This window comes from Choristoneura fumiferana, chromosome 22 (genome assembly GCF_025370935.1).
Source record: "Choristoneura fumiferana chromosome 22, NRCan_CFum_1, whole genome shotgun sequence".
In the NCBI taxonomy this organism is placed as follows: Eukaryota; Metazoa; Arthropoda; class Insecta; order Lepidoptera; family Tortricidae; genus Choristoneura; species Choristoneura fumiferana.
In genome coordinates, this window is record NC_133493.1 from 8,529,374 (window position 1) to 8,544,482 (window position 15,109).

Below are 15,109 nucleotides of genomic sequence, written 5' to 3' on the forward strand. Positions count from 1 at the left end.
CGTTTGACTTATAATTCTATCTGTAGTGCAAAAGTAGGAGATACGATTCAAAACTTGTCAAAAATCGGTGAATACCTCGGGTAGCCCCCTAATATCACAACATCCAAGTCGATCCCACTTCCTACTAATATTATAAATGCGAAAGTTTGTAAACGGAAAAACGTAGGTTAGGGTGTCCTGAGGCACGGTGGACGGACGGTCGTCGGAAGGTCTTAAAGAGGGTCGCTGGCGGCGGATGGATGCGAGGGGCTGAAGACAGAGTGTTTTGGCGTGCCATGGAAGAGGCCTATGCCCAGTAAGCCGGTTTGTGGGTTATCGAGCGTTTCAACCGTCTCATTTGCGTGGTCACATTTTTCCGTCCGGGAATACCGCAGGCGATAGTTCATTCCAGAGCTTTGCTGTGCGAGGCAGGAAATTTCTGGAAAAACGCACAGTAGAAGACTGCCAACCATCTATATGGTGAGGGTGGGAGTGTTGTCGCGTAGTGTTTATTTAAAACCGAGTTGCATTCAAAGGTAGTTTGTTTTCCGGTAAGAAATAAAAACGAATCTTTGAATGGATCTTGCTTGCATTTTCCAAGTAACTCGATTCTAGACTGTCTATTTTCAGACCCTGAGGAGATTTCAAGTTAGCGGGACAGGCTCAGGGGTGATAAACTAGGTTTTAAGTTGGGCGAGTTGCGATGCTAAGATTATTGCTAACGTACATATATACAGGGCTGCCAGGTTCACTTCTACTCACATAACTAAGCTATTTTTGTTCCGCAACTTTTTTTTACATGCCCAGTGATAATTTTACTTTTTTCATAGGTATATATTAAATGTATGCAAGACATTACTGAATTGACAGCAAATTAATAATTAATAAATGGTGGTTATCATGAAGAAATTATAAATTATAAAGCCTTTTATAAATTATAAAGCGTTTTATATAAAACTAAAAATCAATCAAATCAATCAAAATAAATCATTAAAACTAAAAAATTATAATTATGTAGTAATCCATGAAAAATAGAAGGTACCTAGCAAGTGAACAATTGTTTCCACTGTTGCTATTTTTAATATCCTCTCAATCGAAGTGAAAAGCAGTGTAAAACTCGAACATTAAACCCATTTTCCCCTCGACGTATCTATCCACCCTCGCCGTACCGACTCGGGTGGCTATCTGATTGAACGCCTTGGGTAAATGGCTCGTTTTATGCTCTTGTTGTACAATCTACTATTTCATGTAGTCGCAGACTACATAAACGGGCTGTATGTTTGACAGCCCTGGTTTAACGGCTTGTCTAGCTTACTCAGAGTCCTTAGAGGCTTTGTGATAATTAACAACGCAAATTGGAATGTTAAATAAACCTAGTTTAAAATTTAGGAGTGCTACAATAACTTCATTAGGATTTTAAACTACATTAGCATAAAGAGTAGACTGGATAGAGGATTATATTGTTATTTATAATTTAAATTTATAAATTGTTTGTAAACAAAATCTTACTCTGTTTTAATAGCAATACGCCTGATCAGATTTGGATGGCAAACGAGCAAGTGGGTCTCCTGATGGTAAGAGATCACCACCGCCCATAGACAACTGCAACACCAGGGTATTGCAGATGCGTTGCCAACCTAGAGGCCTAAGATGGACTACCTCAAGTGCCAGTTATTTCACCGGCTGTCTTACTTTCCACGCCGAAACACAACAGTGCAAGCACTGTTTGTCGGATGTCCACCAATAAGATGGATGAATGACCTGGTTAGAATCGTAGAGCCTGAGGTATATGGAGCAGCCCCCTAACCAACAATGGACTTTCTACGGCTGATGATGATGGATGATGATAATAATGATGTCTATAGGATATAAGTACAGGATTCCTGAATACTGCATACAAAATGTTTCGAAATAATTCCGATTCGCATTGTCGATCCCTTAATTCAAATAGCGAATCTGCTAATTGAACAACATCGTAGATCTGTTTTAAAAAACAATATATACTTACCTCGTTGAGTTTCTTGCCGGATTCTTCTTAACAGAGATTGTCAAGAAGACATTAATATCTAAGGCGTATTATAAAGTTAATGATTATATCATGGACAGGGATATTTGGAAATAATTCCGATCCGCATTGGCAATCCTTTCGAATAGCGAACCTACTGTGTTAAAAATAAAGTTGTGTTAAATAAATACTTGCGATGTATAGATATCATTTAATAATATTGTAAATCTGTTTAAAAAAAATATACCTCGTTGAGTTTCTTGCCGGATTCTTCTCAACAGAGGTTTTTCCGAACCGGTGGTAGTTTTTTTTGACATTTATAAGTGCTTGTTATAACCTAAATTGAATAAAGATATTTTGACTTTGGCTTTTAATTTTAGAAGTTTTTCCGAACCGAAAAAATGGTTACCTACTCTCCACCCACCGGAGAAGAGAGCCCGCAAAGAGAGAAAGAGAGAGATGTTAAACGTAAGCATCTTGTTACAGCAACATCGCTTGTGACCTATGCGGGAGAGAGATACGACTTCATCCTGGAAGCAGATAATGAGATAGACAACTATTGGATACGGTTCCGGGGACTCATGGATTGTGACGAAAGGTAAATAATGTTTTTTTTATTTCCATCACTAGCCCGAAGTCCACTGTTGAATAAAGACTTCACTAGAACGCCGCAATGAACAGCAACTTGCCACAACTCTCGCATTGTTATTAGTCCACCTAGTGGGCAGTGAACCAAGATTTTTTTATTTTTTTATTTCATGGGAACCGACGTATCAACGTGATTATTAAATAATAAAGGCAGCTACATACAAGTTCAACCTATAAAACCTTTCAAAGTTAAGGGCGATTACCTTTAATAAGATTTTCGAGTGTAATGTATCGTGAAAGTTGTAACCAATTTATATTTTGATCAAAACTTTATTCCGAACATACTTTATATTGAATCTGAGCCTGTTATTAATGGTTTCCGAGTTTTCATTGATCTTCAATTTTTACAATTTATTCGTAGACTAAAAACAAAACACCTGAAACAAGAAAATTAATAGTTTTCACTGAAGTTGCTGGAAGTGAATGACAAAAGTATTTTTTTTATAAAATTTTAAAACTTATAAATTTAAAACCTGCCTAAGTGCAAGTTTTAAATTTGTAGAATATCTATGAATTAATTAATGAATTCTTGAAATAGTTATTATCAAAAGTACTTATTATTGCCGTCACTACGTATTCTTACGAGCATTTAATGGTTATTCCTGTAGGTACAGTCAGAGTCATAAATAAGTGATCATTTCAGCCATATGAAACTGTGTACCGACTGAAAGCAACAAAGTACAAAAGTGATCACTTATTTATGACGGTGACTGTCAACACGTATCCTGATAAAAAAAAATATGTTTATTATTGATGGCCAGGTTCACAAAGGCTAAGCAAGTAGCGGTGCTGCATTACGAAGGGGCAATGGAGTCGGAGCCTGCGGGAGACCCGACCTGGGAAGAGCTGCATAACGAGGGATTGGTAAGCATTTTGCCATTATCATTGAATTTGACTGCCACCATTGCCTTTGTCTTCGACATTACCTTTAACTTCGACATTGCAAATTTTAGTCGGTTTAAGTTTATAAATTATTGCGTCTACATAGTCTACTTCTAGGTATGTATATAAAATTAATTAACTTTCACTTTTTAAAAAATCGTTTAACTCTTGTAGTACTTGTATAATATAATAAACTAGCGTTTACCCGCGGCTTCGCACGCGTAAATCATTAGATACAGCGGTTGAATTGAAATTCGGGGATTTTATTAAATTCTCGCGGCAATTCCCTAAAATTACATCGTGGTTTTCATTGACGTTAAATTAAAACACCCATGCCAAATTTCATGACTCTAAACACAGCGGTTGTCATTTCAAGATTTTATCCGTATCCCGTGGGAATATCGGGATAAAAATTAGCCTTTGTGTTATTACAGATGTCCAACTATCTACATACCAAATTTCATGACTCTAAGCCCAGCGGTTGTTGTTTGGAGATTTTATCCCTATCCCATGGGAATATCGGTATAAAAAGTATCCTATGTTTCAATCCAGGTTATAAACTAACTTTTTGCCAAATTTCATCTAAATCCGTCCAGCCGTTTCAGCGTGAAGGAGTAACAAACATACTCACTCACTCACAAACTTTCACATTTATAATATTAAGTAGGATAATATAGGCACTTGACGCGGTTTTCGGATTTTTTGATGTAAGGTGACCCGAGGCTATTGTAGCTGGGGGGATAATGTATCTGAACCGTCTGATGGCGTCCTTACGACGCCATGTTCGGCATGTTCACGTGTGTTGTGTGAAGACGTTCTGGCGAACACAACGCAAAATGGCCGAGAAGAACACGGCGTCGTAAGGACGCCATCAGACGGCTCAGATACAATATCCCCCCAGCTACAATAGCCTCGGGTCATATACTTTTCGTATAATATGACTACAACGAAACCCAAAATTCAACCGCCCAAATCTTGAAAAGCCTAGAGCTATCTCGATATAAATTACGGACGTCGTTGCGGAAGGCATGGGGGGGACGGGGGGACGGCTGCGAGCGCTTATGTCACGAGCGATAAAGACAACAATATCCCAAACGAATACCTAACGCGGCCGCGCGGCCGGCAGGGAAACTTCTTTTAAGGGTTTGTTTTACCACCCATTGATTAATTTTATTTGACGGATAAATGTGATGCCGTCTACATCTATTCGAACAAAACAATCAGAAACGGCATCACATTACCTATTTTATCTAACAGATAAATTTAATCAATGGATGGTGAATTTGAAACAGTGCGTAAGTCGTCTTTGGTTAAAAACGTCGTTGCTATATTTTTCCCACAGGCGCAATAATTTTCCTGGACGAACCGAAAACCTTTCTATTTATGGCTCTTGTTCGTGACTATCCTGCACTGGATAGCAAAGCCAGGCTTAGCTTTATCGCCTCTAACTAGTAGTGTTAAGTCCACAACTTATTCAGCGTAAGCCGTTATTTCATTGCTCCGTTTCTGCGTTCATGAAAACATGAAAGTGCAGCATCTGAATCGGTTTAGAAGTATTGTGGATAAAACGGATTTCAAAAGAGATTAAATAAATAAAAAAATATCATGGGGCAGAAAAATATCTTGTATTATGGATAGGTACTAGGCAACGGATAAATAGGTAGAGTCATTCACGATGACGCGTGCCGTGGTTCTTATTATTACAATGTCTAATGGCTAATTTTGACAAAATCACACGACTCCGTGGATGGCAGTAGGTATACTTATAAAGATAAATATATAATTAAATGTCCAAGACCCGATAGCAAACATTCGTATTATTCATACCAATAACTGCCCCGGTTGGGGACCGAACCCGGGACCTTACTCGAAGTCAGGTTCTCTAACCACTTGGTCATCTGGTCGTCAAAAATTATTTCATTCCATTACATTACGTGAAGAAAGACGAATATTTTTTGGTACGCATATACCTATGTAGTTTGAATGGCAATGTATGTACAGTCGAACAAATTTAATTATGACCCAAGTGCTACTAATGTCATGTTGACATCTCATACTTCTGTCAAGGAAAGCATCGTGAAATTGATTATTAAAAGGTTCTACCCTAGGTCATGCATGATTCAATTTGTTCGATTGTACAGTTAACAAAAACATTCAAGTAGGATAAATTACTTTCTGACAAAATTACACATTGTGACATTGTTTCCCATTAAACGATATTTTCAAAGAGCTAGTCTAAGCACCAGCTTCAATAATAAACCTAAGCTGATAACCAGCCATCGAAAAACATCAAAATGGCGACTTTACGACCGCCGGGGGTGCCGTCAAGTTCGATACGACTTATCGAGCCGCAATGTACTAAAGCTCGCTGTTAGTAAAATGCCTCTTGGTTCGTCACTAGCCAAAAGCTTGGCCGCACCCTTATAATGAGAATTGTTAGAGAGTCGCATAATTTTAAAAAGTCATTCGCAATGAACTAAAAGAATTTCTTTGCTCACCCGTGACCTCATGACAGCTAAGTTTATGCAAATATGTCTAACATCTGGTAGCATGGTGTTCGGTTGTGTTGCTCTGAAGAAGAGCTCTGGTTGAGTTCGAAACGCGTCAGTTTATTGTGGTGGTAGTGATAGATGGGTTTGTGTGATTTGTGTGTGTTCTGACAGTGTGGAGGTGGAGGAACTGCATTAACACATATTTTGCATAAACTTAGCTATCATAAGGTCGCGGGTGAGCAAAGAAATTCATTGATATAGACCTCCGCAAAGTAACGCCTGATTCAATAAATTAGTCATTCGGAATGTTTGTTAGTCAGAATTCTTTTCCCACCAACACCGTAATTTTTTCAGAGAATTTTAAATAACCAGTCTGTGAAACTCTATCAGGTTAGGTATGTTTTATAGCTATTCTGAACGATTACGGATACAAAATTCAGATCTACTGTCAAGAAGACATTAATATCAAAGGCGTATTATAAAGTTAATGATTATATCATGGACAGGGATATTTGGAAATAATTCCGATCCGCATTAGCGATCCCTTCAAGTAGCGAACCTACTGTGTTAAAAATAAAGTTGTGTTTAAATACTTGTGATGTATACATATCATTTAATAATATTGTAAATCTGTTTTAAAAAAATATATATACCTCGTTGAGTTTCTTGCCGGATTCTTCTCAGCAGAAGTTTTTCCGAACCGGTGGTAGATTTTTTTAGGCTATAGCCTAAATTGAATAAAGATATTTTGACTTTGACTTTGATTAATTGATTCAAAAGGATTCAAAGAAAAAATAGTTCTGACAAACAATACATTAAATGAAAAACATTAAATATGCCCATACCCCTGTTAGCGATGAGATACCTACAGCCTCTTTGAAGTCGCACAGAAAGAGACTGAATACACCTAAACATTTAATGGAAGTTGTCACAAAATTCATAAGACTTAAACAAAAAGCTCCCATAGATCTGTGCAATATTATATTTTATGTGCTGAAAACTGTAGAGCAGATTTGCAAAAAAAAAACATATTTTGTAGTTAATTATTATGTACATGTACGTTCATTATAGTATTGTAGCAACAAGCAATCAAGCACGCAAGCAAGCGTGTAGTCATACCCTCCTAAATCCTGTAATTTTTCAACAAACTTAGCGTTTAAGATCTCGACGTGGTTGACCTGCTTTGTTATTTTGGATTTGATTTCAAAATTCTTAGCATTTCATTGAATAAAGGAACAATTTGTACTTTATAAAGTACATTCGGCCGTTATTTTTAGTTTTAATTAGTCCTTTATAAAGTACACGAGTACTTAGGAGGATACATGGAAACAAGTGGGTGCAATTCGTCATGCGCAAGATGAACTAACCAAACACGCATAGGACAGATTACAAAGGTGAAGTTTGAGTTTGTAAAACAGTTTGAAGTTTCCTGCTTATTTAAATCAAGGTAAAATGAAAGCTCTGGTTAATAAAGTCACTTTTTACCCAAAGTACTAAATTAAAAAGAAATATATCAGAAAATTCCAAGTAACTTTTCAGCATTTATTGCAAAAACCTTTGTTTTATTCGTTCTTAGACGCATAAGTTCGTTTTTATTAAGCTGTCTGCGTTTATAAATTACTTTTGTTGGAACTTATTAATATGCTTATTCCACTAGACCTTCAGAACAGCTGAGTTTGATAAATAGTTTTATAGCTAGAGCTCCTTTTATGTGTGACGTAGAGTGAATATTTTCGTAAAACGATTTGGAGAGTGAAACAGCGTGAGTATATCTTCGAATACAGCCCGCAGTTAAAGGGCAATCTAATAACTAAAAGGTTAAATATTTTTATCGTAAAAAAGGTTAAATTGTAGGTACTTAAAAGACTTAATTTATTGTTTATCCGTTGCCAGTACCCATAACACAAGCTCTGCTTTGGGACTACGTCAATTGGTGTCAAGTGTCCCATGATATTTATTTATTTGCGAAGGTCCATATCAATTAACTATATTATAACATAACAATTACTTTGCTCACCCACGACTTTACGATAGCTACGTATATGCAACAAATGTGTGTTCTTGCAGCTCTTTCACCTCCACACTGTAAAAACACAGACAAATCACACAAATCCAACTGTCACCACTACACTACAAATGACGCGTTTCGAACTCAGCTAGAGTTCATCCTCAGAGCAACACAACCATATACCATGCAACCAAATGTTAGTCTAACACATTTGTTGTATAGATGTAACTGTAGAAGGTCGTAGATGAGCAAAGTAATTATTTATAGGTCATAGACTTGAAATAAACAGGTTGTATGTATGTTAAATAAAAACTTGTAATTATCTTATGCCCAATACACGGCCAAATTAATCATGCTCTTACTACCCCAATCCGTACAACCCAGCCTCAACCGCCGTGCATATATCTCACCGTAACATCACGGCTTGGCTGCCAGCCAAGTAGATAATCCGTATCGCGAGATTAAATAATAACGTGTTATGTCTTGCACGTGGAAATTTTGATGGGATATTGGGCATGGAATATGGAGCAATGTTTGAACAATAGAGGCTATATCGCCAAAGCAATCAGAATCATAATCTCTTTCACCACTGCTTCCCGTTATATGTTATAATAACAAGGGACCGTGACAAAATACATAATAGGTGCAAAAAAAATTGACTAAACTCATAAAGTTAAAGTTTGAGGTAAAAATTGCTCCTAATGACCTTCTGTATAGAATCGGAAAAGGTTTTTTACATTAGTGAAGAAATTGTCGTTAAATTTAAAATTTGACCATTGAATTTGAAGATCAAGGTATAATACACCTGAAAATCTCGGATTAATTTTTAAGTGATTTCATCTTTCCGTGTGACTGTATTTTCTTTCGTAACCATAGCCCTTCTAGGTTTTAACCATGGGTTCACAGTGCATGTATTCCGCCCGATCAGCCTTTGAAGCCTTTGTCCAACAGTGGACGTCCTATGGCTCATATGACAATGGTGATGGAACATAACCCCAATTGTGTAGGTAATAGGACTAGGAAAACAGTTGCCACAACCGCGTAATTATGTTACAAAGCCTTTATCTGAAATTAAATGGAGTCCATGCGAGTTGTTAAAGTTGAACAGTCTAGCTGTGAGTGGATCTGTGTAATCAGAGGTAAAGTGTGCTAATTGCAGCGGTGTAGCACTTACCTGTAATGTTACATTTTAGAATTTAGCTGCTCATTTTGGTGTTAAGCCAGCATTTGCTGAGACCGGCACCCATTGTCAAGGTGTAGACCTATTTTTTACCTAATTATAATATGCGTATTTTGTATCCACTTGTTACTATGGCAATAAAAAGTTTTATTATTATTATTATTATTTGTTAAACTTTCTTCAACTCGTGTGCTTTAAATCCGCGAATTATAATTTCGCAAACAAAATCTTTTATTTTTAGTGCTGAACCATTTTTTTTTGTCTACGGTACTAGGTAGGAACAAGATCTGCGTAGAGGACTAAGAAGAAGACAGGGGACGGCCCCTGGTCCAACAGTCAATTATTAAATAATATTTTTTCTCTTCTTCCCCAGCAATTGAATGCTCTGAACAAAGGAGAAGAAGATGAAGAAACGATCAGCGTGGCAGACATGAGGAGTCTTGCTGGATACGACGACAGCTTGAAGGAGGTGGCGGACTATCAGTTCTATGTGGCTTATGACTTCTACGCGAAGAATAACTCACACTTTCACAAGTCGCCTTATTATGGATATTACCAAGGTAAGCAATAAGGCATTTACCCATAGTTTCACCAGATTATATTTATCGAAGAAAACTTACATCCTATATTTACTTGTTTTTTTTATTTTTATTTACAGTTCCACACAGCCTCAATCGCCTGTATACACCTCAACTGAACCACATCAGCATGAAGATGCCTTCAAGCCCTCTCCTCATCTCTCGCCCATCACCAGAAAACTTCTGCAACATGTCAAGCATCGATGATGAATGTAAGGCAGGCTACTGTGAGTGCCCGCACGTTCTATCCGTCAGGAAAAATGCTGTAGTAGAAATCATCATCCTGGACGAAGGAGTTACTTTCGACGCCAATCATCCTTTTCACTTACACGGCCACAGTTTCAGAGTTATCGGAATGAGACGGCTAGCTAATGAAACAACTATCGAAGAAGTCAAAGCTTTTGATGAAGCTGGTCTTTTAAAGAGAAACCTCAAAAATGCTCCTATAAAAGATACTGTAACAGTGCCAGATGGAGGCTACACGGTACTAAGATTCAAGGCAGATAACCCCGGGTATTGGTTGTTCCACTGTCATATAGAGTTCCACGTGGAAATAGGTATGGCGCTAGTTTTCAAAGTTGGCGAGCATAAAGATATGCCACCGGTTCCAAGATATTTCCCCACTTGTGGGAACTACATGCCAGATAATATGGTTGAGCACGAAACAACGCAGAAACCTGAAGGTGATGGACACTTTTCAATATCGCAGTGGTGGCCAATAATGATGTATAACGGTACAATGCCATCATCAGCTGTTAGTTTCGTAAGTAGTTTGACACTCGTCTTAGCGAGTACAGGTTTTTTAATTCTAAAGTTCAATATGACGTAAGTACTAGCAGAAATTACGAGGTTGTATTATTGTGCAATTTTAAACTGTAAACGTATTAGATATTTGAAAGTCTTGCAGAAAAGACTTGTAATCCGAATTTGTACTTATTAACTCTATCTTAAAACTTGAACTATTAAAGCCCGTAGCTTTGTTTTTCCTGTGTTTTGGACAGTACTTACAAATATTTATTGTTTATTACTTACAGTTACTTTATGAAACGGTTAATATGTACTCGTTTCACTACGGATATTGTATATCTGTGATTAAATATCTAACTTGCCAAAAAAACAGAGTATAATGCTCTGATCTTTATCAGCTGTATTAAGATTGTTTCGCTGGTGATATGTGATATTACTAAGTTTAATATTAGGTTAGTTTTAAATAAGTATTTTGTGTTATTGTTAGTTTCATGATGAAAAAAGTAAACAGAGATTAAGCAGTGTATAGTTTTATTTTAAGAATTTCCAATACCCTTAGGTATTTCAAATTTGTTTTCTACTACCGTTTGTTCTCTATATTTGTTCGTATATGTGGGTAATTTAATACTGCTATTTAGAATAAAGGATAAAATTATTAAAATGCCCCGTTTCGTAATTAATGCCACACCCACGATGGTATGTTGTTGAAATTTTTTAATCGTTTTGTTCGTTTTTGTCACGAGTAGACTGTCTACGTAATTTTAGCATTATAATCGTCGTGATAAAGTTCAGGTTTTTATTTATAATAATTTAAAATCGCAAAAGTTTAAGTGATATTGCTCTATTTGTTGTAGACGCAAATTTAGTAAATTAAAAATTATAACTAACTTTAGTTATAAGTCTGCTTTGATTTGAACAACAGAGAAATAAAATAACGTGTACCCAAACCGTCATCTACGTAGTTGAATACAAATACTGTCCAAAAATAAGTCAACGCTTTCTGTCCTCAGAAAATTATTAAGTCTCCCGTTTCATTCAATGTCAAATTCAGATACCTTACGAATTACAAACATCATTAATATTCGCACAAGAGACAATAATAGAAAACAATTTCATGAAATCCCTTTCATTATAAGAGCTAAATAAAAGTGGAATCTCCATATTTCATAAAAGGAAATATATATCTCGAAAAAAATAACTTTTGATAATTTATAACTTTACTAGCTATTGCCTGTGACTTCGTCTGTAGAGAGTTCGTTTATCACCATCCTTCGAGAATAATGCAATTTACTGGGATAAACTTCATATGTGTTATACTAAGCCAAATTTCAGCAAATGATTTTTAACAATTACCATAACAATACATTGCCTTTTTTATTATAAATACCTGCCACAGACGTAGTAATCACTATTTAATCAAAACACATACACAAACAATAAAAATTAAGAAGAAAAGTTACCATAGTAATCAAATAGGCCGTTTTTACAAGACTGAGTAAACTGACTTACAAACATCCAAACTTTCATTTTTGTCATATTAAGGTCACAGCTCATTACAACAGCCACCCGGCACACGACCAGCACCGCCTCGCTTCGAGCGGTTAGTATTCTTCATTATGGATTTGTATGGGTATGGGCTCACTACATCAACTTCGCAGCGTCACCGGATTGCCTCACTCGCGAGGTTGCCACGCGCGGACTTCGAGTGGACCACTCGGTGACAGCCCGCTGCTCGCCGCCATAGTGACTACTAGGAAATTCAGGGACCACGCGAGGTCCATTCGTTGGCAACGCGGCGTCCACCCGTGGACACATGTCGACAACGAGTGGATGCCGATAGTCGAGGCGGTGCTAGTCGGGTGCCGGGTGGCTCTAATGAGCTGTGACCTTTCCTTTAGTCGGATCACACAAAACTTAAAAATGTCTTAGACACGCGTACAAGATTTTGTGTGGAGACGTTAAAACAGAAAGACTCTCCATGAGGATGTTATGCCTGGGGATCAAAGTCCGAAGGACGAGCGTCGGAAGAGTATTTATGCGTCCGAGTTGAGAAACTTCGATCGCGCTATGTTGGAGTTTCTATATCTGCTCACTAGATGGCGGTAAGAGTCGGTACAGTTTGAACAACTGAAAACCTGAAAGTATTTTATTCAGAATCGAGAGTAGAATCGACATATACACATTCTATATTATTTAAAGTGGATTGTGTGTGTGTTTATAAATCTGTTATTTACTACAGGGCTACTACGAAACTCGAATCTCAAAGTTCGTATCGTACCGTCCCTCTCGCTCTCGTATTAAAGAGTATAAGTGTCAGAGGGACCCCACGACACGAACTTCGAGTTTCGAGTTTCGTAGTAGCCCTGCTGTTACGAATGCAGCATTCGTCAATAAATATTTTACCGAGGTTGCATACTATATTTAGATAATTTAATACCGGCCGTTTTTCTCTTAGTTTCATTTTCTACTAAAAACGGCGCCGTGCAACCGATAAACAAGTACAAATTTATACTAGTGGTAGAAATGAATGTTTATTCACAGAACATAATTGGTACAAAGGATGTTATAAAAAATACATTACAGATTAGAGTTAGAAATTAAGTACCTCCACACTAAGACAAATTACACAGATAAAGTGACACAAATGCTACCAGTTGATAGGAAATTATTTTAATATGAAAGTCTTTAAAAATAAATGGAATAAGCCAAATTAAAATAAAAAAAGTGGAGTTGTCTGAGGATTTCAGTGTAATATTAAATAAATAAATAACACCTTGCATAATGACAGTTTTCTATCAAACTGACATGTGTTAAACAAACGCTCAACGACTGTCTAACCTATGTCTTAAAACCGTTATTGTTTTCATTTACCAGAAACGGCCGTTTGGGTGCTGATAGCACATAGCACTTCCTCTAAGATTTTCTCCCGATATTTTCTAATATGCTATTTATTATCTGTGAATAGACTTTTCTATTGAGACCGTAACTTTGGCGGTTACGGCAAAAATGGGGCTCGTCGATCATTCTACAAAAAAAAGGTAAGTGTGTTTGTATATGAACAGGGGTTCTCTAAATGCGATACCGTGTTCTGAAATTTCTACCCTCATATATAATTTTAGCATAAAACGTAGGGGATTAATTTGATTGATTGTATGTCAACTTGTCAAGTGAGTTGAAGATTCGATTTGTAGCATTCGAACATGGCGGATTTAGAAGATATCTAATTTTGGTATTTCTGCTTCTTTGGCTAGTTGGAGTATAATTTTGATAGTGTTTTATGCGGCGATTAACCTTAAAAGTGAACAGTGATCACAAAATTCTATATTGCTCTCGTGTCTGTCATTTTGAATGCGGAAGTTGTCTCCGCGTGGTTTCTGGAATTTTGCTATCAACGTGAAGAAGAAGAATATATTTATCTTTACTTTAACTGACATTGGCCCAAGCCTTAAGGCCGCCATTGAGGGGAATAATAATAATAATAAGTGAGTTGAAATTACAAGGCCAGATTAACATTTTGGAATTCAATAGGTACATCTAATAATATTACTGTTTCATGTTTACGGCGTTTGAGAACTCAGAACACACCATAATGATGCGTTTCCACCAAAGATGAGCGAGGATGTGTTTCATCTTCGGAGTAATCATAGACTACACTTGTCCCGATGTTATTAATTGACTGTTGTTTTTTTGTGTTTGTTATGAGATTGGGACTTACACTTTTAAAACCCCAAAAACTTAACCGCTAAGTCTAGAGATACTTAACTTTGCACGAATGTACATCAAACAGCTCAAAAAAAGACTAGGATGTAATTTTTGGAATTTTCTATGGAAATTTAGTAAAATTTCAATCAACTTCTGGATCTAATGGTTCACGTCAAGCGAGCAATGCCGTGGGTAAAGACTAGTTTAAATACGGTACCCTAAAAATACCCAAAACTCATAACTGTAATCTATTGGCCGCGTGAACCCAATTTATACAAAAAGGAACGCATCAGCGCAACTCTAAAAATGTATAAGTGCGAGTCGGGTTCGCGCTCCGAGCATTCCGTGCAATTGCAAAAATATCAACCCGATAATATACACTTTTGGCCTTATCTGCACTTCTCATCAAATATGAAACAGCTGCTGCCAGACAAATTTAAAGTTTTAATTTCTTCCCTAATATCGACTCACGCTTGACCAGTTTTTATTATTTGTTAAGATGCAGTATAATAACCTATTCTATTTTTCAGAGTTTGAGATTTTAAATTAATTTTATTTTTATTGCACAAGGATTACAAATTAATTGTAAATTTCTGCCGTCCATCTATTATGATTCTTGAAACACAGCGTTATTATGACAAACAGACGTACCTACAGACAGACAGCGTAGCAACGCTAACAGGGTTCCTTTTGTCACTTCGCGTACGGAACCCTAAAAATCAAACCGTCCCTTATTATACAGATCGCTATAAGGGGCGAGAATTTTAGCAATTAAGATAACGCTAAGGGATGGCCCTAAATCAAGTAGCAGAAAGAAAGGTTGAAGTAATAAATATCGTGGGAGAAGCAGATGCTTCTTAGGGGTAAATGGGAGAAAAATAGGCAGTG

At 36.8% G+C, this 15,109-nt stretch overlaps 1 protein-coding gene across 3 annotated transcripts in view; it reads left to right on the plus strand.

Annotated features, from left to right (window-relative positions):
- LOC141440463 (uncharacterized) overlaps positions 1-11,040 on the plus strand; it is a 149,724-nt gene extending 138,684 nt beyond the window's left edge. For all 3 annotated transcript variants that reach the window (XM_074104978.1, XM_074104977.1, XM_074104976.1), the window contains exons 8-11: positions 2,471-2,582; positions 3,394-3,496; positions 9,568-9,754; positions 9,853-11,040. In XM_074104978.1, the coding sequence (XP_073961079.1) occupies positions 2,471-2,582; positions 3,394-3,496; positions 9,568-9,754; positions 9,853-10,601 (1,151 nt within the window). In that variant the 3' untranslated portion in view covers positions 10,602-11,040. The remainder of the gene's footprint in view (positions 1-2,470; positions 2,583-3,393; positions 3,497-9,567; positions 9,755-9,852) is intronic.
- The last annotated feature ends 4,069 nt before the right edge of the window (positions 11,041-15,109 follow it).